Source organism: Brachyhypopomus gauderio, chromosome 17 (assembly GCF_052324685.1).
Source record: "Brachyhypopomus gauderio isolate BG-103 chromosome 17, BGAUD_0.2, whole genome shotgun sequence".
Classification (NCBI taxonomy): Eukaryota; Metazoa; Chordata; class Actinopteri; order Gymnotiformes; family Hypopomidae; genus Brachyhypopomus; species Brachyhypopomus gauderio.
Genome location: NC_135227.1, coordinates 9,457,180 through 9,482,115, shown reverse-complemented (window position 1 = coordinate 9,482,115; position 24,936 = coordinate 9,457,180). Strand labels below are relative to the sequence as shown.

At 42.8% G+C, this 24,936-nt stretch overlaps 1 protein-coding gene across 5 annotated transcripts in view; it reads right to left on the bottom strand.

Moving 5' to 3' along the window:
* Positions 1-24,464, bottom strand: part of mipol1 (mirror-image polydactyly 1) — a 48,222-nt gene extending 23,758 nt beyond the window's left edge. For 3 of the 5 annotated variants that reach the window (XM_076978684.1, XM_076978686.1, XM_076978689.1), the window contains exons 1-10: positions 24,330-24,464; positions 23,031-23,122; positions 11,647-11,731; positions 10,699-10,778; positions 8,037-8,235; positions 7,274-7,409; positions 5,904-6,009; positions 4,052-4,181; positions 1,657-1,690; positions 903-1,073 (exon numbers count right to left, since the gene is read on the bottom strand). In XM_076978684.1, coding sequence (XP_076834799.1) covers positions 903-1,073; positions 1,657-1,690; positions 4,052-4,181; positions 5,904-6,009; positions 7,274-7,409; positions 8,037-8,235; positions 10,699-10,778; positions 11,647-11,731; positions 23,031-23,040 — 951 coding nt within the window. In that variant the 5' untranslated portion in view covers positions 23,041-23,122; positions 24,330-24,464. Of the gene's footprint in view, positions 1-902; positions 1,074-1,656; positions 1,691-4,051; positions 4,182-5,903; positions 6,010-7,273; positions 7,410-8,036; positions 8,236-9,299; positions 9,450-10,698; positions 10,779-11,646; positions 11,732-23,030; positions 23,123-24,329 lie in introns of those variants that run through there. The other 2 variants (XM_076978685.1, XM_076978687.1) reach the window with 2 other exon arrangements.
* Positions 24,465-24,936: the final 472 nt, after the last annotated feature.

The following is a 24,936-nucleotide window of genomic DNA, read 5'->3' as shown; positions in this document are numbered from 1 at the left end:
CTGCACATGCCCCCAGGCTGCTGTGCTGCTGCTCTTCTCCATGCTCTTGGCCTGTCTGTCTGTCTGCCTGCCTGTCTGTCTGCCTGTCTGTCTGCCTGCCTGTCTGTCTGCCAACACCAAAAAGCATCCACACAGGTCACCCATGGGGAATGGTGTGGATGGGATCTCAGTCATAAATATTCCCACAAACCAGAGCAGCAAAAAACAGTTTTGACATCAGTCTGCAATCACAAATGCAGATTTATGACTTTATGTATTTTTTTCCATCTTGACATACCAATGCTAATATGTCCCCTGCAGTTAAAAAGGTGTTATCTATGAGAGCACACCAACCACACACCCATCTAACACAAGCAGAACTGATTACTCCAACAATGAAATAAACTTAACATGACACCATGTTGCAATGTGACCAATATTCATCAACAGTGAATTCTGAGCAAATACTCAAACCCACACCTAAACTCTGTGATAAAATAAAATATCTGGATGTCAATATTTGGCTACCTACTTGTTTGTTTTCATTTGATTTGAAATATGTGTGTAGAAATGGTATATCAAATATTTGAGGTTATGCAGCAATATTTGTCATTACATGTGAATTAGTTAGCTGGTGTGTTGATTTTTAAATCAGAGTTGGATTTGTGAATAAACAGATATATGTACTTTAATAGATTGATAATCAAAGGCATCTTGCAGAGGAGCTAAAACTGAAGGAAGGAGCAGAGACAGTCAATATTTAGAGAAAGACATTTGATTTATTTCTGTGGTGTAAAGGTTTCTGGCTTGGTACACAACAACCGTGTGTGAAGTGTTTAAGGCCGATGTGTGTTAAGACTGACCCTGCGCAGTGTGTGTGACAGGAGTGTGTGTGTGTGTGTGGCGTGGGCCCCGTGTCCTACCTTGCCTAAGGCCTTGTCTCTCTCTCCTATGACGGCGCTCATCTCCTCAGACATGATCTTGGAGCGGCGCTCTCTGGCTCTCTCAATGCGCTCCAAGATGGCCGAGCCACTGCGCTCGATACTTAGAGCAGAGTCAGCACTGCTCACCTTGAGTAGCAACTCCTCTATATCCTGACACACACACACGCACGCACACACAGACAGACACACAGACAGACACACACACAGACACACACACAAGTTCACATCTACACACATCCATTATTCATTAATTAAAACATGTAATTCATGTTTAGGTTAATGAATACTAGTGAAAAACTTCAACAAACGTATGAATATATTCAGCATTTAAGTTTCTTTGTGAAAAACTTGGTTTGAAAGTTTCTGTAAGATACAAAACATTTCTTCTGGTGTGAGATTTATACATAGTGTGTAACCCTTCAGTTTTAACACTGGCGTAAATCTTTTACGTGATTTTTTTGTGAACAGGCTTTACAGGTCAGTCAGAATGCAAAGGCACACATTATGTTCATGCTTACACTAACAACTGCTTTATTCATCATTTGATTCTTGTTAGGTTTTTCATATCTAATATGAAACGATTATTATAGTTTTAACAAATCTGATAGTCTTCTGTGAGGATGGTGTAGTTCTTTACTTCTGGAGGTCATTTTCTATCTTACAATAAGACAGTCTTACAAAAACAGTACACAGAAAATTTGTAAGGCCACATGAAATTCTCTGAAGGGCTTACCATGTCACTTTCCTCTGGGTTAATATTCTCCAACCTAGAGAGATTGTGGGTGTGTCAGAGAGAGAGAAGAAGAAAGAGAGAGAGAGAGAGAGAGAGAGAGAGAGAGAGAGAGATGGAGGGAGAGAGCAAGGGGTGAGTGACAAAGTGAGAGAAAGAGAGAAATGAAATGTAGTGAGCTTCGATCAGTTTCCTTTCCTCTACTGAATGAAATCACTTCCTAAAGCCGGTAATTGCATTCTGTTGGTGCTCTGATGTGGAGCAGGAGACGATGCACCATATTAAAAGTCCTGTCAGCCTTCACCATCAGTCCACAATAACGTCCATCCTGCTTGCCGCTGACAGTGAACTGTTAAGATATTAATGTTTACTACTCCATATGGCCACTGGGATCAATTGTTCATATGTGCTGAAAGAATGGGAAGTGACTTAAGGCTCAACTGTTTGGACCCAGCTGACACACAGCAGGTTTATGACGGTAAAGACAACATTCATTATAAAACCCAGTGCCTGAATATATGCTGTAAGCACATTTAAAGTATTACGCTTCTTTTCTTTTCAAGTGTGTCAGAGAGAGCTTCTCAGCACACATTTTTATCATTCATCAGAGAGAAATTTACTTCACTAATAATAATAATAATAATAATATTTAGTTTTTAAATCCACACTCCACTTTACAAAAGGCATCAAACTAAATATATTTATACCCATCAACTTCATCTTACCACATATCTCTGACAAGTAAACTGCTAAACATTTTCATCCTCATCAATAGTCATGATTGTCTATGCGTATTCAGGCCGCTCTCCTCTGAGAGTGAACCTGATTGCTCCCAGCCCTCTCTGGCAAAAAGGAAATCACACAACAACTTCTCAGCTCATTTACCAAGGCATTACACAGATCACCCCCCATTATAAAAGTACATACTCATTCACACAAGGGGCCCAGGAGTGACCTCCCAAAATAAGGGTTTAGAGCACAAGATAATGGGCTTCTACATACTTGGCCACCAATTACCATTCTAGAGGCAGCGCGAGACGGGCAGCGCGGTTCAGAGGGAAGACGCACATGCTTCTAGAATTAGATCCAGAAGCTTTTCAGCATTCCATGGAATGACAGAAAAGGCATTCCATGCCTCTCAATAATTACAGCTCAGCTGAATGACTTAGGTAATTATCAATAAATCATGAGAGTGAGAGAAAAATTAAATACGGCCCAATGCCATTAATACTTAAGGAGAGGTCGCATAAAAAAAATTGAACAGATTAATAAAAATGCTCCTTCGTTGAGTGCGTAGGAGGTTATATAATTCAGTGCCCAATATACATGTCCCTTAACACACAGAGTTCAGGAAGCTGAATACCCCAATGTAAAACTGTAATTACGTCTCATCTACACAGAGGCGTATCGACTGCTATCCTTCACAGGTGCACAAAGCAGTGTTTACCTTTAAAACGGTCCACTGAAGACCAGCACCCCTTAACTACCCACTCAGGCATTAACAGCCAGCTAAACAAACAGCTACAGAAGATCGCCTTAATTAGGGCAGTCGAGGCAAGGTGTTAATGGGAAATATCCGCACAGCTAAAGGACCCCATTGATTTCCTATGCAGTGCAACTTTTGACTGACAACCCTGTTGGAGGGCGAGGGGACTCTTATGAAATGTCACAACCCTCTGATATATTTCCAAACCAGTCGATATTGGAAACCCCCCCCCCCACCACCCCCGCACCCTCACACGTCCATTCATCCTGCTTGTCCTGCAACGGCAGGAACAAAGCGGCATCCCGCGGTTCTGGGCGCCGATCACAAACCCTGTGGAGCAGCCGTGGTGACCTGCACAGGTGTGCCGGCTCTGCGGTACGAGGGGAGGAGCTTAACTGGAACAGACGACCTCTCGTTCAGCACTTCATAGCAACTCAGCTTCCCTATCTCACCCTCATTGGCTCACTTCAATAAAAATGCAAATACGGCAGTAGACAGGACTATAAATACAATTAAATAGGACTGTAAATGACTAAATCATATGTTCTAAAATCATTTCCTCACAAATCACTTTTTGTGTCATAAACTGACAACACAGTACATCTGAAGAACATCTCTAGTAACAGGTCACAGAGGGTCTGACATTACTTCTAAGTTACCCATCAGGTCATACGGCACTAATCGACGGATCCTATTCAGCAAAAAGTCAGCCGGGCCTGCCAGAGCTTGTGTTTGAGGCGGCCTGTGTTTGAGGAGGCTGACCTGACCCCAGCCCTTGCTGGAGATTTAACAGGGCTGGAAGAGTATCAGCACAGCACAGCGCCGATATCCACTCGGCTCCTAGGGCTTCCCAGGAGCCTCTGGGAGGGGGCCGAAGGGGCCGGTCTGCATGGCTGTAATAGAAGAACGTACTCCAGTGCTGCCTCTTGAAGCTTCTTGGCTCGGAGAAGAGCCTCGTCCCTCTCCTCGTTAGCTAGCCGCAGTCTGGCCATCACAGCCTGGTCCCTCTCCCTCTGAGCCTTATAAACCTCCTCCACCAGCACTGAGACGGAGACAGACAGGGAGACAAAGGATGAAAGAAAGAGCAAAAGAGAAAGACGGCGAGTGTACACGAGACATGAGAGTGCGAGAGTGAGACAGAGAGGGGGGAGGGGAAGAGAGACGGGGTGTAAAGGGAGGGGAGCGAGAGAGAGAGAGAGAGAATAAAAGAGTAGTGGAGAGAGAGAAAGTAGGAAAGAGAAAGAAATCGGGGTGGTTATTACTCTTGTATTGCTGAAACCAGCGTTCCAGCTGCACAATAACACGACTAAGCTCCTCGGGAAAGAGGTTATTGCTACTGAAACACTGTGGCAAAGGTATTAATAACTATAAGTGAGCCTCATTTTGAGATGCCTGCCTGTGCTCCAGTATGACATGTGTGCCCGGAGTAATAAAAACAGCAGCTCTGCCCTGCAGCCACAGAGTCACTTCCCGAAGTGGCATTTTATATGGAAAATTTCAGCATCAAAATACCCTGGATTATCACTACTATAAAGAGAGAGCAAGCAATTACATGTGACTCACAGATGTCAGAAATCATCTCCCAGTCATCAGACACAAGAGAAGCGCTGAGTATTTGACCAGCGGACCTTAACGGACCAGGCTGGTGCTTCCAGAAACAGAACTCAAATGGAAAGCAATACTTTTAATAAACACTATTCATATCCACTGCCCTTATTATTCAATATTACCCTGAAAATCACGAATGAACAAAGTGAACCTCAAACATAATGAATAAATGATTTCATAAGTTTCAAGAAAATTATTTCAGCATCCAGTTGACCTTTAACCTCTCTGGTTAGGTTTCACAATTAGATGTGTGAACTAAAGGAGTCTGCCGGGCTTATATTCCACACACAATAGCTTCACGCAGGCCACCTCTATCCTGCTCCCAAAATAATCTGGCATAGAGACAGTGTGGTAAAATCCACAAGACTGTGGGATTATCAGAGTGTCCTGAGCACCCCGTTAAAGCCTCCTGACAGTAGCAGGGAGACCCCTCAGCCCTAATTCCTTCGCATGTGCTGAGATGGCTTAATGATAAACAGGCAGCCTCACGCTAAGCCACGACAAAGTTCAGTATGAAAATCAATATTGCATTTTAGCTAGAATTTGCTCATTAAACACTACCACCCTGAACCATGCAAATCATATTAAAATGATGATGGCAAACACGTGCATGTTCATCTCATTATTAAACGAACAACTGGCTGCCTAATTGTGCTCTATATATGTCTGGTGTTTTCTTTTAATTATCAAAGCATGATAAAGGGCTTCCTAGAAGGTTAAGAAAAAGAAAACCATGAACAGATTTAAATATTTGTTCAGCAAAGGTGAAGAGCAGGCAAATTCCATTAACAAAATAATTAGCTACAATGTAGGCTAATTTAGTCAGATACTTATGTGTATGTATAACAAATGGGTAATTGTTTACAATAGTAAAAGTCTGTTTTCAGGTCTGGCATAATAAAGCATTGCAACAGAACCCGAAATGCAGTGGTGAGCTGAAGGTTGACCGTCACAGCTGCGTTTGACATAAATCTCACCCATGCTGCCAAATGTCAGAATAAAACAAACTGGTGGAAAGAGCAGGATGAGTGTGAAGGTTTAAAGGTAAAAACATAGCAGCTGTTCACTGTGGGAGGGTGAGTGAGCCAGCCTCCCTCCTGCCCCCTACAGGCTGAAGTGAGTGAGCCAGCCTCTCTAGTGCCCCCTACAGGCGTACCTGCTGCCCTCTCACAGGCACGCGCCTCCAATTCAGCCTCCTGGAGCTGCTGGTCCAGACGCACAGTCTCCAGCTCCTTCTCTCTGAGGGCTAGCTTGTCCTGTAGCTACACACACACACATCCATACACACACACACACACACACACACACACACACACACACACACACACACACACACACACACACACACACAGACACACACACACACACAGACATACAGACATACAGACACAGACACACAGACACAGACACACAGACACACAGACACATTACCTCCCTCTGAAATCTGGGTGTAAGACAGAAGATTATTTCTGTGGATGGGTTCAGAAGGAAACCTGTGGAGACATTGTGCAGTATTTCAGGAAGGAAGCCTGAAACAACCTTTCACACACGCCTGATCTTCACACACGCCTGATCTTCACACACGCCTGATCTTCTGCATCTTCTCCATCACATTATTTTGGCCTGCTAATCATGTTTTAAGTGGAACTCTTGGGTTGGTGGACCTGGGACACATTATGACCTGTCTGTCAGGACCTGGGACACATTATGACCTGTCTGTCAGGACCTGGGACACATTACGACCTGTCTGTGAGGACCTGGGACACATTACAGCCTGTCTGTCAGGACAGCTTGGTGCCAAGCCAGGACATCAGCTCCATTTGTTCCAGTGGGTCTGTCCTTCTCTTCTTAGCAGGACAGAGACTCAGAAAGGAAGTGAGGAACAGAGACAGCTGTAGCACACATTCACTCATACATCAACACACGTGCATTCACACACACACACACACACACACACACACACACACACACACACACACACACACACACACACACACACACACACACACACACACACACACACACACACACACACACGAACGTGCATGCATCCAGACACACACATCCATTCACACTCACATGTGCATCCATCCACCCACACACACACACACACACACACGCGCATATCCATTCACACACAAGCGTGCATTCATCCCCACACACACACACACACACACACACACACACACACACACACACACACACTTATATGCTCACGCATCCATTCACACACACTTTTTGGGGGCAGCCAGCACCTGAACTCTCCTAATGCTGAAACAATCGTAGTTAAATAAAAATAATAATATTATTATATATTCATCATTATCATCAATCAACATCAGTTTCCATGAACAAGTGAAATAGTTGTTCACCCAGAGCACTGTGCATCACCCAGTACACTACATGTGTACACAGACTCTATACCACCTGCCAGGGTCTTGCTCAGACACCATGGAATCTGTTTCAATGAAATCCATCTGATATAAAATGTAAAATCCTTCCATTTGCCCCTCCTAATTCCCTCACCTTTTTATTGAGCACTCGGAGGGAGTCTAGCTCCCTCAGCAGGAATGCTATGTTCTTCTGTCTGTCAAGGACTGGGCTTTGCCTTCTGGTGTCACAGCTAACTTTGGAAGTCTCATGGTCTTCATCTACGATTCCTCTGGAAAAGACAACAGTTCATTAGAAATGCTCTTATTAAACTTTCATCCAGCCACCACAAATGAATCAGTCACATTTTGACATGCAATTATCAAATACACAAGGGATGCAATTTCAAACTTTGATGAATATTACTGTGTCTTATTTACTTTTAGATATTACGCAAATCATACAGTTGACCTTTAAGGTGATATTAAAGTATCACTGCAGTGTATTGGCGGGTAAATTACTTCCCCCTTGTAACCAGGAATTCGATTCAGTTCTTATTAAAGAGACACTGAAAATGCATTGCTTCATATACTCATTAAAGGGCATTCTTGGTGTGGTCTAATTAAAACCGGGTAATGGACAGGGTCACACCAGGACTAAACCTGCGTCCTCTACAGGAGCTTTACTACGGTATGTGAAAGACTATACAACAGAAGCAAATATCTTCAGTACACTGAGACTTGTCATCATAACAACAATGTCATTAAGAAGAGGAAGAAAGACCCTTTTGTAATGTGATGTTTCAATGGGACATGACACAACTGAAGAGGTGTGTGTGTGTGTGTGTGTGTGTGTGTGTGTGTGTGTGTTGGCATTGCTCGGAGGTAACCCTCAGCAGCGCTCGGAGAACACATCTGACCTGGGAGCAGTGGGCAGAGAGGTGCTGGTCTGAGGCCGGCCGCCGGGCCCCCCCTCCGGCTCCCCCCCATCCTGACCCTTATGAAGGGCTCCTGGGGGGTGAAGTCCCGCCTCCTCCATCCTCCCAGCTAGTGCTGGAGGCGGTGGGGGTGGAGGTGCTCCAGCCCCTGGACCTTCTCCCAACCTTACTGTGTTGAGCTCTACGTGAGATAAAAGAGGAATACGTGTACAATAATAATAAGAGGAAAAGATGCACTCGGGCAAAAAACGGATGTGTCTCCTCTTTGCGGAGAAAAAAGCGGCTGGCTCGAGCGTGCCGTGGACTCTAGAGAACATTCGTGAAAAGGGTCACCCACGAAACAGCCACCCCGAGAGAGGGACGTCACGCCCCGACGTAACGCGTATGACTCCCACTCTCCCGTGGAGAAGAGGAGGCCTGGCAGCTGAAAAGCGCCTCTGTTGGTTTTCTGCCGCTTTGCGTCAGCCCTCTGAAAAGGAAAGTGGGTCTGGCTGTCTTTCACGAGGGACTGTGGCGTGCCAGGCTGCTGACAGGCAGGCGAAGGAAGCGTGGTCCTCTGTCAATGTTTCTGTAGTGCCCAGGGCCAGAGTGGCAGGCTAGGAGACAAACACGGAGGCCTGGCTCTCTGGCTGCCTTTCTGAGCTCCCCAAAGAGGGCTGCCCCCCCCCCCTCCCTCGCTCTCTCTCTCTTTCACTCTTTTACTCTCTTTTTCATTTGCTGTCTCTCTTTTTCTCTCTTCTGCTCTCATTGTCTCTCCATTTCTCCCCCCCATTTCACTCGATCTGCTCTCCCTCTGGATGCTTCTCTCTCAACATTCGCTGTTCAAACTCCATCAGAACCAGAAGAGTGGCATTAACACACCTGAGTCCTTTCGCATCATGTCATTATCATACCAAATCCTGATTATGATGGAATATGATTACGGCTGAAGTAAAAACGATGATTACAACGTATGTGTGTATAATGAGTTCCATTTACTTAAAATAGCTAAAATCTGGATTTTAATTGAAAAATTCTAAGACAGTCAACCAGGGTCAAGTGCAACACAAAAAGGGCAGTATGGCTTGCAATTATAAAATATACATAAACCGTTTCATCATCAATGCAATTCAAATGAAGTCAAATTCAAACACGGGCTACTAAAAGCATATCGCTGCATCAAAAGCAAGGGTTCCGTGGCCGAGCCAGAACAGCGAGGGGGAGCAGGACTGCGGAAGGGGGAGAGAACAGCGCCAATAAACGCACCGTGATGTTGCAGTGACTGACTCGCCACCTCCATGTCCAAAAAGCTCCAGCTTAGCAGCCACAATTATTTAGCGAAAGGTCAGGTTTTGAAGTCGAGATCAGGGAGGTCTGCTTCCTAGCTTTGTTGCTAGGGTTCTGGTCTCAGGATCGCTGGAGACAGTTATTAGTATTCTCCATAAGACTCACCAGAGCAAACACCAAATTCAACCATGAATAAGAACACCAAACACACTTATATAAGCCCTTTGTAACACGGCAAATATGCGACTTCTCGATACATTGTTCCCTAACCTGGGCTACTTCTTTAATTTTTTTTTTTTTTTTTTGCATCTCTGGATGTCACTGACAAAGGTAGCTCTGTGTGTATGTGTGTGTGTTCTTCCTTACAAATGCGAGAAGAGGCATTTAATCCAACTGTGGTAAATACAGGGGTTATTTCCTATGAGAACTAACAAAAAAAGAAATTCAGAATCAACTCTGAACACTGGTGATCAGGATAAAGCACTTTCCACAATAAACAATATAAAATGCCAATAAACTGTGGCCCATTATAAATTAAATACTATTCAATTTCCAAGGAAAAGCTGAAAACGCAATGGCAAAAAATGTAATAAAGAAAATCATGAAAAAGCAAGTGTAATTCCACTCTGTCCCTAATAATCTCCTTGGCACCTATTAAAACTGTGGTGGTGAGAAGGGGCTTGAAGTGCTTCAGCAACAGCCCAAATGTATATTTGTGCAGAGCATCAGAATAAATTTGAGCATTGCGAGCGTTTGGTGAAGTGGGTGGGGTGTAAATACAGTGTTTATCTCTCATTGTCATTCCAACCAGTTTATCTAAATAAAGACTCAGCCACAGCCTCGGAGCCCAGGCAAAGTTATTAGACAGCATACTGACACTGCGCTTGAAGGTGATTTACACGTGTAAATAAATGTTTATGCATCATGTGGAACAGAGAGAGGGCAAACAAGGAAGCTCTTTTAGAAATCTTGAGCCATTTGCTGCAAACAGACAAATGCTTAAGTGGGTGAGGAAAAGGGACTAGGCCTTCCAGAAGAGCACACAAACACACAAACACACACACACACACACACACAAACACACAAACACACACACACACACACACACACACACAAACACACAAACACACACACACACAAACACACAAACACACAAACACACAAACACACAAACACACAAACACACAAACACACACACACACACACAGCCCAGAGATAAGGTCAGATACGAAGAGATCACAACCCATAATGCTGATTTAATGGAGATACACACTTGACGTCTAGTGCTGGAGCCGCCACTGATGCCTTTTCGAACAATTCTACATGTAAAGAAATGTGCTAACAGTCAATACAGCCAATTGTTTTTATAATAAAATACCTTTTATGAACTTTTTGTCAAGAGTCTCTTTCTCAGATGCACTTTGAGAGATATCTGGGTTAGAGCCGCAACCACTGAATCTGAAAATAATAACAAATGGAAAAACAATGAATTACGATACTGAATGGGACATAAAATATACAATTATTATTATTATTATATATATATATATATATATATATATATATATATATATATATATATATATATATACATAATTTTATATAATTGTATTAACTAATAATATATATATATAATACATAATTAATCATTGTGTGTGTGTGTGTGTGTGTACACATTTTATTTATAACACACTTTATATTTCAGCAAAATCTGAAAGTGCCACACATACATACATACATACATATTATATATATATATATATATATATATATATATATATATATATATATATATATATATATATATATATATACATACATTTAAACACATTACTGAATAATACACAATTAAATTATTGTAGCATCAGACATTATTCAAAGTAGTTTTTTTAATCATTTCTTTTCCCCTTGTTTGTTTTTGCTAATTGTTTGTGGTCTATGCGATTAATACCTGGGAACAGCTAGCAGGTGCAAATGAAAAACACAAAATTTAATTATGAAAACCTGAATGACAACTGAATCAACTCAGTGAAAGTGTACATGACATATGCACATTCTCCCAACATAAAATAGCATTTTCATACAATTTCAGCATTCAGCGCTCTGAATATGAACAAACTAAACTACCAGCTGATTTTTAAACAATGGAACATCATTTTGGATTTAGAAAACATATCTCTGCAAAGATATCATTATAGCAGGTAATCACCAGCACCAAGGTACACTCATAAACATTCCCACATATTACAAACTCGTCCTTAATTGTCACATGTGGGAGAAAGCCATTGCCAAACAATGTAAATTGAGCAGAGAGAGGCATCTTTACCCAAGTTGTGGTATGGTCTCTGAACAGTGGCGCTTCACAGGGGACGGCAGCCTTTGTTTCAGTTCCTCATTGACTTTAGGATTAGCTGGAAATATATAGAAGCTATGATTAATTTCTCAAAGAAAAAAAAAATGCTCTTCAACGCTGCCACAAAGTCAGTCTCTCTCCATTAGACCTAGAAAGGTTAGTATTAATTATAGCCTGTCAATATGATCTCAGGGGTGCTGGGTGGAGAACCAGCTTTAATAACCTCTGGAACATAGACAGCACAACAAGGCGGGCGGCTTTAATTTGCAGTAAAACTGTGCTTCAAGACTTTGCTTTATCCCCTCACGAGCCCTACGAACAGTTTATGACGGAGTAATGAACGAGGGCAATTAACAAATCATAATCCCATCATGCGATCGTTTTAATGCTTTTAACTATCAGGAAAGTAAACAATCGTTTAATACAGCTCAAGCCACATCAGATCCTCGTTAGGAACTACCAATTAAAGTTCAGCTTCTCAGGTGTAATTAAATGATGGTTGGATGATGGTGGATAATTTAGTTCCATAAATGCAAGTTAATTCATAAGCAAGCAACAAATAGGCAGGAGGCAATTAGGAGCACCGCTGAGATAGAGAAGACGATCTCGCTCTTGCGGCACTCTACGTGCCGTTGTGGGAGTGGACTGCCCTCTAGTGGTGAAAGTGCTAAAACAAAAAGCTAATTACGCCTGTCAAGAGTTCCAGCCTGATCACAGAAGTCTGCATTTGATTAAACATCCCTAAACATTAAACATCCCTAAACTTTCTAAATGAGCCTACGCTTAGACATTCAGTCACCATTTAAGAATCGAATAGAAAAAGAACAGGGGATAAAGGTTCGCTAGAACGCGTTATCTTGTCATCCTGTGCAGCGACGCACCACCTTTGAGCTTCACATATTTCCATCACTTTCCCACATAGCACTGCGCAGACCTGAACCAGCAGGACACACGGACCAGGCTGATGGGATCAGGACTATAAAAATAAGATAAGGCCACTATTTTGGGCTCACAGTTCAAGAGAAATAAAATACAAAATGCAAGAAACAGGGGAGGAGAATTAGACTGCAAAAGTCAGGAAGAAAAGAGCATAGGAGAAAAAAAGAGTAAAAACAGAGGAGTGAGGGAGAACTGTGTGCTCTCTTGGGAGGTTGGATGCTAGACGGGTTGGGGGCGTGACCCCTGGGGCAGATGCCAGCAGAACGTTATCCCTGTGTTGTAAGCCAGCACACACAGCTCAGCCACTATTCAGCTCAGACACAGTCAGGCGTGAACGGACAACTGGCTTTTTGTGCGAGACACCACGGGGCTCCATTAATCTCAGTGATAGACTGCGGCCAGGAGCTGGCCCTGTGCACAGGAGCTTCAGAGAGATGGAAGGGGAACAGGCCGCTTCAGCTAGTGGGTATAGCTGAGGAGTCTCGTAATCCTTTATCACAAACACGAGAAAGTAGCTTTTGGAAAGAGAAAAGCAAAAACAACAGCACGCACACAAGCCTGACCTTTTGATAGTCTCGCAATTTTCAGTGAGGCACACAGCAAAGAGCTCAGGGAAGACTGCTTTACCAAATACGTTTGGGTGATTCACTGATTGATGCGGTGTCCTCTGAGAATTACCTGGGAGGAACTTAATGAAATTGATATTCTGCCATAAACCAATAGTGGGAAATAGAAAAGAACTCCCTCTGGTTTAATGAAAGTTTGAAATGAGCCAAGTGTGACTGGAAGCCTGTCTCTTTTGAAGTAATCTCACTGCCTTTCCAGATGGTAGCTTAGCACAGCTACATTTCTACACAATCTGCAGTTTCTTCATGACATTATTAATGAGATATTAGCATCAGCACAGACTAATGAGCCATTAGCATCAGCAGCACAGATTACTAAAAACCACCACGCAGACGGACTACTGAATGCAACCACACGCATACAAACACCTGTGCAATGTACTACAGCTGTGTGAGGTTCATGGTTCAGTCATGGTGATTCGGTCATTTGACAAGCAGGAGACATGATATGGAGAGGGATTAACTATACATCATTCTCATAGACCATCTGCTATAATCTACTTTTCCCATAACTATGGACGGATTAACTATACATCACTCTCATAGACCATCTGCTATAATCTACTATACCCATAACTATAGAGGAACTAACTATACATCACTCTCATAGACCATCTACTATAATCTACTATACCCATAACTATGGAGGGATTAACTATACATCACTCTCATAGCCCATCTGCTATAATCTACTATACCCATAACTATAGAGGAACTAACTATACATCACTCTCATAGACCATCTACTATAATCTACTATACCCATAACTATGGAGGGATTAACTATACATCACTCTCATAGACCATCTACTATAATCTGCTAAACCCATAACTATGGAGGAACTAACTATACATAACTCTCATTATAGACCATCTACTATAATCTACTATACCCATAACTATGGAGGAACTAACTATAAATCACTCTCATAGACCATCTACTATAATCTGCTAAACCCATAACTATGGAGGAACTAACTATAAATCACTCTCATCATAGACCATCTACTATAATCTACTCTACCCATAACTATGGAGGAACTAACTATACATAACTCTCATCATAGCCCATCTACTATAATCTACTATACCCATAACTATGGAGGAACTAACTATACATCACTCTCATCATAGCCCATCTACTATAATCTACTATACCCATAACTATGGAGGAACTAACTATACATCACTCTCATCATAGACCATCTACTATAATCTACTCTACCCATAACTATGGAGGAACTAACTATACATAACTCTCATCATAGACCATCTACTATAATCTGCTAAACCCATAACTATGGAGGAACTAACTATACATAACTCTCATCATAGCCCATCTACTATAATCTACTATACCCATAACTATGGAGGAACTAACTATACATAACTCTCATCATAGCCCATCTACTATACTCATTATATTCAGTATTTCGTTGCATCATGTACAATGACAATAAATCTCTACTCTTCTTACTTTGGAGAGACTTGCTACAGTAGTTTGATGTTTGATATAAACTTTTAAACAGTTAACAAACTTCAGTCTCACTAAGGGTAAAATCTTGAGATAAACTGAAAATGTAGAGTTTATCAAAAAGCCATGAGAGTTTAAACTTTTCTCAGTTTCAATTTGTCCTCTACGGCCTCGCTGTGATCTTCATCTCCCTGTCTTGTAGACTTTGAGCTAATTGCCTCTGTAGGCTGCTTATTATTCATGTACAATTACTGCAGCGTAATGTCTTTAAATCCTTTTAAATGACCATTCATGCCCTGCATTCATTCAAAAAGTCTTTGATGTCTGTCAAAGATGGAGATCTTCAAAAAGAAATGTCTAAGCCCAATTACAATCAACCAATACAGGGTTTTGCATTTTTGTCCAATATAAACTAAATTTCATTAATTTTTTAAGCTCCGTTTAATACATTTCTCCAGCAAAAAGTTTCCAGATTCCTCAGTCTGTCATTTGTATTCCAGCTGACTTTATGAATATTAATAACAGTGTTATCCTGATTAAATGGGCTTCATACAAAATCCCTGAGAATCCGTGAGCTCAGACTCCTCATCTCACCAGTTCTTTATGAATTCTGATATGGACATTAATCTGGAGAGAAACCTAAATCAGGTTTAATTGTACACCGTGGCTGGGCTTTCCTCAGACAAGGCAGGCATAAGTTGATTCCGTGAGGATAAACATGCCTTTAATTCTCCCAGCACACCTGGGGGGGGGCTCACCTGGGGGAGCCAACCGCTCTTGCCTTGATTGTCTCAGGCTGCAGCGTGGCGCTTAGAATACCTGGATTCTCCTGGATCAAAACATATTACTGACTCGCCACTCACTGTTTCAGCAATCAGTTACAATCTCTGACCTCCGCAGCCGTACGGTTGCGACAGTCTCATACGTCTGTTCGTACGCATCAGTTAGAGTGGCGTGGAGAGGAGTCAGGTTTAACTCTGATCCACGAATCAAGAGCGGAAGGAGGTGAGGAACCGTAGAAGAAGGCAGCCAGTTGTTCTTGGTTGCATGTGTAGTTCATTCAGCATGCGAATGGAGATTCAGAGGGGGGAGATATTACGGTTCTGTGTGTGTGTGTGTGTGTGTGTGTGTGCGCAGAGGGGCCTGGGTCTACACTGCACACATTTATACACCTTTCACCCTAAAGAGAAAGGGCTGGACTATTGATCCGGGACAATCCAACTATCTATCCATGTGTTTCTATGCCATTTTATGCAATTCAATCCAAATGATAAAGTATGAGTCCTACCAGTGTCACCAACACTAGTTTACTTAGCAAATAAAGAAAGCAAGAAAGCATCTTTATTACATTCATTTAGTTATTGTGATGAACCCTTTGATGCAGTAGATGGTCGTTTTACTGAACTGTCAAAATGTGAAAAGGTTCAGAAACGGTTGTCACTTTATGGTGCAAAATTCTAGAAAGACTACAGGAGTGGTGTTTAACAGAGCAAAACAACAGGAGCGGTGTTGAACAGAGCAAAACAACAGGAGTGGTGTTTAACTGAGCAAAACAACAGGAGCGGTGTTTAACAGAGCAAAACTACAGGAGTGGTGTTTAACTGAGCAAAACAACAGGGGTGGTGTTGAACAGAGCAAAACAACAGGAGTGGTGTTGAACAGAGCAAAACAACAGGAGCGGTGATGAACAGAGCAAAGCAAACACTTCATCCCTCCACTGTACTATTTTCATTCAGCTAAAACAGATTAGCAACACCAGTCGACCACACTGCTGGACTCCAAGCCCACGCCTCAGGCCAACACTCACTACAGCCTGAAAAACTCCAGGGCCTCATAAATGTTACCACAATATTCACAACTAGGATAAATAAATCATTCACATGGCCCAGAATCTCTTTAATATTTCAGAAATTTTTGTTTTTCACGTGGCCAAGCGAAATAAAACAAAACGATCTTCTCGACCCCTTACCCAAGATCATAATGAAGGTCTCTGACTTGATGTAGTCGGTCTGCCTGCGTGCAGAGCTCTTTGTTTCCTGCTTGATTTTAATATCTAACAGGCAGATTGGGCTCTGAGCGCCCAGAGTCACGTCTTACGGTCTTAAGCTCGTTCCTCCAGCAGGCCTGGTGGTAATTGAACTGAGACGGGGAGAAATGAGGTGACAGGGCTCAGATCTCAGATCCCCGCCACGGATCCGGCCTCACCGCCGTCTCCACCGGGCCCGCGTCCATTCATCCCCACGTATTAAAAGGGGAGGCTAAGTGACCTGCCAAATCTAGCAGGATGAGTGCCTGGTTTTGCCCTGACTTCCAGCTAATTTGGGTGCGAGAACGTCTTAAGGAAGCACTTCGACATGCTGTCTTGGCCCTAAAGCGTGGCAGTCTCACTTCACTCGTTAGGGCCAAGACAGCCTATAATGGATTCTGTGGCCCCAAGCTCTGAACATACACTGATCATGATCAGGAACAGAACATATACATAACATATATCACAAGGAAGTAATTATATAATCTATATTTAATATAACTTAAAATCCAGCATTGCATCCAACACTGTGAGAAACAACCTAACTTTGATTACTGAGGGTGAATACATTGCTGCTCCAAACATACTCTTATTTAAAAACATGGTCAGACAAATTTCATTATGAGTACTTTATTTCTGTTTTTAAGAATCACCTATGAGACCCTCCCATGTTAGTGAAGACATGGCATCATTTACTTCCTGTACTTTAGGACTGAGAGGACACATCAAATGTAAGGCGGCTCTTTTCACTGGTTCCCCTCTTTGAAATCTGAACTGAAAATATATCATTCAGTCATTTTCAATGTACTGAGGTTTAATACTGAAATAATGATTTGCTGTCTACTAATAATCTAATGGTTCATTAGTATTGATTCAGTATATTAGGATTCAAAATATATTAATAGAATCCGAACTTCAAATAAATGAATAGATCTGATCAAACTACAGAGTCCATCGAGATACATTTTACTCTACAGAACATACATACATTTCAATAGAGAGAAAGAGAAAAACTTGGTCAAAAGGTTGACCAAAGTAATGATAGTAGCTGGCTTCAAGCCAAAAAAAGATCTTATAAAAGATCTTATAAAAGGACCTTTATTTTCCAGTAACCGATTTTTTTTTTCTAAAAAGTCCACATTCCTACACATTAATTAACACGCATTACAGCACTGGATAATTTACATGCAATTTGGTTAAAAATGTAGTTTGAAAGAAAAATGTTTCAGGTAAAGCACTTGGATAAATATCATTTCTATCCAATCTTTCTGGTGTCAACAGAGAATATTTCAAAAGCCCTATACGTTATCTGCTGAACGTAACCTCAAAATTGGCTGTGTAAATAGTGGTTAAGCTGAGATTTGCATTGGCTAACATTTAGGAGGGAGAAGGCGAACTTATTTGAGGATGAGCTTACTGCAGTGCGTACAGGGAGGAAACGGGAGGGAGGAAGGGTTCACGCGCGTCTCCATGGCAGACGCTGAAGATCTGCTGGAGCACAAGGCCTCTGCTTTCATCTTCATCACAAAGGTCTCCCTCACGACACAGAACCGATTATGGCCATATAGTCTGAATGATTTTGGTTCATGATATAAATACGCCATTATTCTTGTTTAAATAAGATACATATCATAAGTGCACATGACAAATTTGGCATGTATGTGGGACAGGCAGCCTTCCAAAATTCCACTTTTCAAGACTTCCAAGTATACAAGCCACTCATCACAATTCAACATTATGACATTCCTAATAATGTGTTTTTGTTTTGTTTTTTTGTACTAATTTCTAAGCACAATTTCTAAGGTTACAAACCTTACATTTTGTTCATTAAACAGTCATAATCATAGTGTTACACTGTAATTCTAAGAGGTATAAATCTAATTTGATTTATACCTCCCCTCTACCACCCAGACCCACTCAAAAAAAGGCACTCCTCTTTGAGTAGAAAAATTCCAGGTTCAAAGCAGGTTAAAGGCATTTAACGTGAGTGTATAAAACCTCGGAAAACAAAGCCTTATTGTGGCAGGTAAGGTTGTGAAACTGGTGTAAAGTGGTGACACAAGCCATGAAGCTACTATTAGTCATCCGAGAGACGCCAAGCCGGAGTGGGGCGAGGCCACAGGGCAGAGTCAACTCCAGGTCAGCTGTCTTACCAGAGACACGCGGCCCGAGAAGTCCACCCTCTCACCCTCATGCTGGTTCTGCTTTACCTGATGCAACAGTTTCTCTCAATCTATTACGTGGGCATGAAACTGTTTTCAAAAGAAACTCAAAATCAACGCGTAAATAACATTTTTTGTGCCCTCAAATCAAACACAACACGTGAAGTGAGTGTAAATCTGAAATTGAACCATGCTTTCTGAAGGCAACAGTCAAACGGTTACAAATCCAGCCTTATTACTGTGCATGCCACCTCGCCTTGAGCCCAGCACTAAAACACACACATAGCTAGTGGTGTAAGAATCCTCAGCAAACATGCCTTCCTTTGTTCTGAAAATCCTTTCTCCAACACGCACTGCAAAGTTGAACTTTCGTGACGCTCAAGTGCTGAATCCAAACAGAGCTTTTTTCTCTCTCTCTCTCTCCCTCTCTCTCTCTCTCTCTCTCTCTCTCTCTAAAAAGAATGAGTGATGCATGTGCTTCGACCCGTCCTTCAGACAAACCAGCTTTAAACAGCGGGAGGGGGGACTGAAGTGCCCAGGCCCTAGAGTCAACACTCTAGAACATTCCAGGGTTCTTTTTTCAACCAAATATTGGGTATGAGCTTCGTAAAACATAAAAGGAAAAAAAAAGATAGACACAGGTCTCAGGCAGAGACCTGGTCAGCTCTGCTCGCACGTCACAACCACAGCAGGAGGCTGAGACTTGAAGACGATGCAGACTGCACACTGGGATATACATCATAGCAAATATTTAGAGAGAAGCTAACGAACAACAGAGCGGCCGTACCAGTATGTCCACCTCACCAAACACAGGCTGAGGCCATCGGCACATCTTTTTTCTCACGAAGAAGTAAGTCAGGCAGAGCAGAGTAAATGTGTGGACCGAGTCCCCACACACGCAAGGTCAGAGTGTGCGCCTTCCGGTTTCAAAAGGTCAAAAGGTCTCAACCTCAATTTCTCTCCACAAGCGTTATTTTCCATGTGGAACAAACCACAACAACAATAACAACAACAACAAACCCCATAAACAAACTACACGATGTAAGAAAGACACAGAGGGATGAGCGGGGCTGTGGGGAGGGGAACCTGCTAAAGAACTAGGAGCAACAAGACCAGCCTCTCGGTTCTCATCAACACTGGAAGTCTGAACACAGGCCACAGGAGTGACCGTCTGTTCCCTGTTTAAACAGCTCCCAAACGGCAGAGCATCACACCACAACCAGCCCTGTTTGTTTTCGTCCCGGTTTCGTGGGCCGTCTCTAGGCCTCCGGGAATCCTGGGGCAGGGGGTGGGCGGCTTCACGTCCAATGAGTGTCAGTTCAACTAAATGCAAAACCAAGTTGCATGCTGGGACAGACCCTGTTTGTTTGGTTCACCAGAAGCTTTGACACGAACCCTTTCCCCATGGTTGCCGTAATCAATACTTCAAAATAACATGATCATGAAATAAAAATGAAAAATCTCAAACATAGCCGTCTGAGCCGAGTTTTGAAATGTTTGTGTGTGTGTGTGTGTGGGTTTTCTGCCTTTTTTATTAGTGGCAGATCACAGTAAGCAGAGTGCCTAAGCTAAACAGTGCCCACCCTGGGTCTAGTCCTTAAACCAACACACACAGACAAAGGGGGCCAGAGCCTATGGAATCCTTCTATCTGTGCGCCTGCCATTCCGTGCTGGCGGACCACCCACTTAGGCGGGGGTCTGGCCCACTAGCCCACACGGCCTGCAATTCCAGGGATTTTGAACTTCAATGGGACCCACATGGAAGCCGCGGCAGGGACAGCGAGCGCGTCCTGTCCAGGCAGAGGGAAACGGGAGCTCGGGGAGTGCGGCCGTCGGACGGAGGACCGCCCCCCCAGCTGCCTCGCCCACCAATCGCTGCAGACGGCCCGAGCGAGCCAACGGGACCCGACGGTCCACTTCCTGCCTGGGAGGGAAGCGCAGAGGGTGGTGAACCAAGGGCCGGGTCAAAGGTCGATCCACCTGCTAAGAACAAAGCTTGTAGAGACTGTAGCCTGTTCTTTCACACCCTGACCCCTCCCCCTCCTTGTGGGGAATAAGATATTCAGCTCTGTAGGAAACTTGGCCTGTTTGTTATGATGGACTTGTGTGTGTGCTTTGAATTTGGACTGCAAAAAGGACAATTTACCCGTGTAAGAAAACAATCACGGCCAGAGCACAGATCAGTGGGAATAACACAGGCCAGCCCATGGCACTGAGCTTATCCCCAACACTGGCGGACAAATAAAAGCAGCAGGAACACACAGCCTATAATAACACATTCAAACACCACTGCACACGCATGAAACTTAATTCTGGATCAAAAGCTGCACGTATATAATTAGCTGATAGCTACACAAGATCACTTTAACATTTATATACAACTGCTCAGTCATGTCAGTTTAGATATTACATTGCAAACTCATACTGAGCAAAAATAAATAAATAAATTCAGTAACCCAGCACAACACAGTGCCACTGGAAATCTAAAACAAAAAGGCAAGCACTCCACACAATATAACTAATGTCATTTTAGCATGAATGGAGATATCATCCTATTGTATAAGGAGTAATAATCCTGGCCGGATTATTCGTGTTGGGAGGATCCCATCAAGGTGGGACAGGACACCTGTCCTTTCTACATGTGCATCACCTGTGCCAGGATCTGTGTAGTAAGGTCTGTCCACTTTCATAGGGAGTCAGGGGCTGGTAATCAGTCCCGGTGCTGCAGACAGACCACCAACAGGATCTCTGTATTCATCAGTGCACACACACCCGTGCACACACAAAGACTTGTGGGAAAGGTTAATTACTATGAATTAAATTAACCTACAAGACAGATAAATCTTGATTGGGACGGATTCTGTGTCTCACAGCTAATCGCTGACGAGGGAAGAGCGCCGACATCCCTGTAAGCTATAAAAAAAGAGCCCAGCTAACGTCCAATACAAAAATCACTCCTGTTCTGCTGGATATACAAACAGACATGTTTACACTTGGGGTTTGGAGACAACTGTTGGATTGGATAAGATGCGATACGTTTCCTTGAACACACCCACAGACAGATACAGACACACACAAACACACACACAAACACACACACACACACACACACACACACACACACACACACACACACACACACACACACACACACACACACACACACACACACACACACACACACACACAGGCAGCCAGCCATGACTGCCAACAGGCAGCACACGTTAACTCGCACCACTCTTCATCCAGCACCGCAGGATGGGTGCGGAGCGAGAGATCCTGTTGTGGGTGCACTCCTCCACCCAACTCTAGGATGTAGGTACGTTCCTCCACCCAACTCTAGGATGTAGGTACGTTCCTCCACCCAACTCTAGGATGTAGGTACGTTCCTCCACCCAACTCCACGCCCGACAGCAGCTGATGCCCGATTGGGCAACAACCCATCACGCAGGGCAACTAACTACTACTACTACACACACACACACACACACACACACACATATAGATATAGAGAGATGCATTTTATTAATCCCAAAGGGAAATTTAAGATACATGTCTGAGACTCAGCATATAGTTTAAGATGCAAGAATTTATTATTATCCCCCCCCAAGAGGCTACTATTCACATTAAAGAATATTACCAGAGATGAACGCTTCAAAAAGCTAAGGGTGACCTCTAGTGGACACATTTCTCTAATTTTACCTTGTTATGTTTTTCCTGTCCAATAGGGCATTTATGAGCCTCTCCTGCAACATTTCCAGACTATATTTAGCTCTTTAATTACCACTAGTTTCACTCCACCACAATCTCCCTCTTTCCCCCCCCCTCTCTCTCTCTCTTTCTGTCTCTCTGTGTCGCACACAAACACAATTATTCTTAGATATAATACATTCCTCAACTCTAAGATTTTTTTTTTTCTTGAAGCTCAGATTAAGGATTTCAGCTATCATAAAATCAAAATGACATCCTGCATCCATTTTAAGAAAGACTAAAAAAAAACGTATCTTCACACACATTAGGATGCAACACAAATTTTAAGATTACCATGAAAGACAAACAGCTTTTAAAACAATAACAGCACAAATTCATGCCCATTTTCTTTGACTAATATGATATAAGTTAAAGTTTACCTTTGTACATATTAACTAGTGAATCCTTCAGTTCTTGTTTGTGTTTCCATGGCAGCTGATGGACCTCCTCCTCACTCTCAGAGCAGCTCTCCCTCAATTGGACGAAGGAAGACGATATTAGACACTCATTTACATCTCCTTCACTGTAACAAAGTTTTAAGGTGTCTGCAAACTTGGCTTATGAGTCTTTAATCAAAATGGTTAAACGCACGAATAGGGGGGTCAGATGAGTCTCTTCAGCAATGTCCTCACAGCTCAGAGCTCACAGCACACTCAGAGCTGAAGTGTGGACAGGCCAACCGCCCCAAACACAAACAGCCAATCCACTGATATATCAAATACATGGTTAGTATGATCTCCTTTTCCTGAATCTACCACACAAACGTGTTTCTGTGCATCATCAATGACAGATTGAGCACCCACTATATCTTGACACTGACCAGTATCAATTTGATGGTTTATTTTCAAGTGTTGATTATTGCTGAGTGGATTGCTGTTGGTAACTACAACACTGTGGCTACAACATTTATACAAGGAACAAGAAAGCACCACACGTACAGTGATGCTGCAAGACTGACTAATGCTAAAAACAACAAACTATAAAGAAATTAGCTGAGAAAAGGAGTGGGGGGGGGGTCTTCATCTACGCAGGCCTATCTTATAAAAAGTACACACTGAAAAAGGCATCTAAAAACAGCAGGATCCAACACTACACTGACAGTCGAGATGGTTACGGAGGCTTTTGAACCACGAACATCTAGAGCCAACCCTACTCACCTCAGAGCAAGCTCGCTCTCCAAGCTGGATATTTTATGTTTCGCCCTATCAATCGCGTTTTTAACGTCGTGTGCCATGTTTCTAGGATTCATGGACCAGAACTGCACAGTCAGCTGTAGCTGACAGGAGGACTTTAAATGAAAGCGTCTCCAGTTACACTTGAAAGCAACTTGATACAGGGGAGAAGACAAGGAACCCGAGGAGCCCAGCCTGCCACACGTAACACGCCGCAGTTTAGTGGACAAACATAGTGGCAAAAGTTGCCATTCATATTTTGCAAGCTAAAGTAGCCTCTGTTTTATTGTATTTCGACCCCGTTTTGAAATAGGCCAATGTGCTAGTTAGCTGACTGTTCGCTAGCCAGTTTTACTACCTTGCTAATGAGCTAACCAAAAATTTAAATAGATGCTCATGCTTTGAGTTGTCCAGCTGCTGGTTAAGTTATCCGGGTTAATAGTTGAATGTTGTACTACACACACAAACGGCCGTAGCGTCACATATTTACACGGCTTGGGAACTTACCGTGGAAACTAAGAGAAAGATTGACTTTCTGTTTCATCCGCGGGACTGTCCTAAAAGTTACGAGTGCGACTTCCTACAGTGTAACTTGCACAGGACACGCTCCATGTTAGAGCCCGGGGGACCCAGTGAAGGAAGTGGAAGACTGATATGTTGTTACACATTTCATGCACTAGAGGGCAGACGATGGCAACTGTTATACCTTTATAATAATCAAAAGCCATTGCACTGTTATGTTTTGTTTGTATATATGAATATATGGATATATATTATAGGCAACAGAACAGCAGTGGATGCTGGTGTGGCGGGCAGTGATGGAAACACAAGGAAGGAATATCAAAATTGGAAGAAAAAAAACAGGGACTGTAAAGAAGAAGTAGAGAGAATGTGAAAGGTTATCTCCAAGGTTGTCCCTGTGGTGGTAGAAGCACTTGAGGTTGTGAGCCCTAAGATGAGTAATAGGTCCAGCAGGTCCTAGGAATGACAACATCAATCTCAACCCAGAAAAGCGCAGTTCAAGGAACAGCAATAATATTGTGCTGCACCCTCAAAATACCAGAGCTGGGGGAATTTGTGATTTCAGTGCATAACTGCAAGCTCAAAAGACTAG